The sequence below is a fragment of the Propithecus coquereli genome, unplaced genomic scaffold (assembly GCF_000956105.1).
Source record: "Propithecus coquereli isolate 6110/MARCELLA unplaced genomic scaffold, Pcoq_1.0 Scaffold235, whole genome shotgun sequence".
NCBI lineage: Eukaryota > Metazoa > Chordata > Mammalia > Primates > Indriidae > Propithecus > Propithecus coquereli.
Window position 1 is genome coordinate 1,190,473 of NW_012147897.1, and position 1,781 is coordinate 1,192,253.

The 1,781-nt window shown below is 46.0% G+C and overlaps 1 protein-coding gene across 1 annotated transcript; it reads right to left on the minus strand.

Annotated features, from left to right (window-relative positions):
• Positions 1–207: 207 nt before the first annotated feature.
• LOC105811437 (olfactory receptor 52K1-like) lies at positions 208–1,265 on the minus strand. Its single transcript, XM_012645631.1, has one exon. It carries the CDS (start codon positions 1,224–1,226, stop codon positions 282–284), a length of 945 nt encoding a protein of 314 aa, XP_012501085.1. The 5' UTR covers positions 1,227–1,265; the 3' UTR covers positions 208–281.
• Between the last annotated feature and the right edge of the window lie 516 nt (positions 1,266–1,781).

Genomic DNA, 1,781 nt, shown 5'->3' on the forward strand with positions numbered 1-1,781 from the left:
GGCCAGTGGATCAAGACTGTGTCAAGTTACTAATAGAAGTGAGGAATCTGTGAAGCATTGGCAAAGTCAGCACTGAGTCTAGAGGTTAGCAGAGGACACAGATGTGTGAGTTCTAAATACACTGGGTGGCTCTGAATTTCAGAACATCATTTATTTTTTTTTCATTATGCAAGGAAAAAACTAAACATGAGGATTCTGGTAGCCCTTCACTTCCTCATACCCTGCCCAAACTCCAGTGTGCAACCCACCCTACTCTTTCTCCACCTGTCCCTCACTGTCTCTTACACATCCTTTCTCAGGATCAGTCCTAAGACTCGCTCACGAATCTGCTTGGTCTTGACACCATAGATAATGGGATTGACCATGGGTGGGAAGAGCATATAGAAATTGGCAAAGAGAACGTGGACGTGTGGAGCAGCCCGGCGGGCCACACGGTGCATGACTGAGGAGATGACCACAGGTGTATAGAAGGCTAAGATGGCACCTATGTGAGACACACATGTCCCAAATGCCTTGTAGCGTGCTTCCTGAGAGGTAAGCTGTAGAACTTCCCGAAGGATAAAGATATAAGAAAGGATAACAAAGAGCAGGTCCAACACCACAATAAACATGGCCACAGCAATGCCATAGATATTATTGAAGCGAGTGTCCCCACACGCCAGTCTCACCACTGCCATGTGTTCACAGTAGCAGTGGGCAATCGCTGGGCCTCGGCAGTAGTGGAAGCGTCTCAGCAGAAAGGGGAGTGGAGTCATTAGTGTCACAGCCCTGGCCACAGCAGCCATGCCAATCTTGGTGATAAGGGACCCAGTCAGGACAGTGGTGTAGTGCAGTGGCTTGCAGATGGCCACATAGCGGTCAAAGGCCATGGCCAGCAGCACTGCTGACTCCATGATAGAGAAGGAGTGAAGAAAGAACATCTGGACCAGACAAGCATAGAAGTTGATCTCCTGATCTTTGAACCAGAATAAAGCAAGCATTTTTGGCAGTGTTGAAGAGGAAAGGACCAAGTCAATGGTTGCTAACATGGCCAGAAAGAGGTACATGGGCTCATGGAGGGCTGCATCAGCCTGGATGATGAAGAGAAGTGTGCAGTTTCCAAGCAAGGCCAGTGTATAGGCCAAGCAGAAGGGGATAGACATCCAGAGGTGCAGGTGTTCCAGACCTGGGATCCCCATCAACAAGAAGAACGCTGGATGGGTGGAGGTGATATTATTGGCTGCCATGGCCACTAGGCGTTCTCTTCCTCCTTATCTGCTTCCACAGGGCCCTTCCAGAGAGTATCCAGTATCAAAATTACACTGCTGAAGTTCAAACTCTCATCATTCATGTGGGACGATTAGCCCTTCTTCCCATTTTTAGACCTTAAAAGAAATTAGAGAATGATCCTAATGTGCTTGATGAAACATTATGCATGGTCCTTGCCTTCAAGGTGCTGATAAAAATCACTGGGTTGGCAGGACAGGTTGGTATTTAATACCAACAGAGCAGCATTATTGAGGAATCAAGTAGAGGAAGGTCTGTGATCTGCATATGGTCAAAGGCAGCTTTGTAATAGATGTAGATTCCTGCTTAATTCAAATTTTACCCCAAAACATTCACTATCTTTCACTGCTTCCTATTGTCCCCTGACTCAACCTACACTAATTATGAAAAGCGAGTTTCTGTCCTAAAATGTCAAACTTGGCTATAGGAAAAATAAATACAGCTAACATGTTCTAATAACTTACTTCCTACAAGTTCTATAGATGTTTTTCTAGCAGGGGTTCCTTTGACACTCA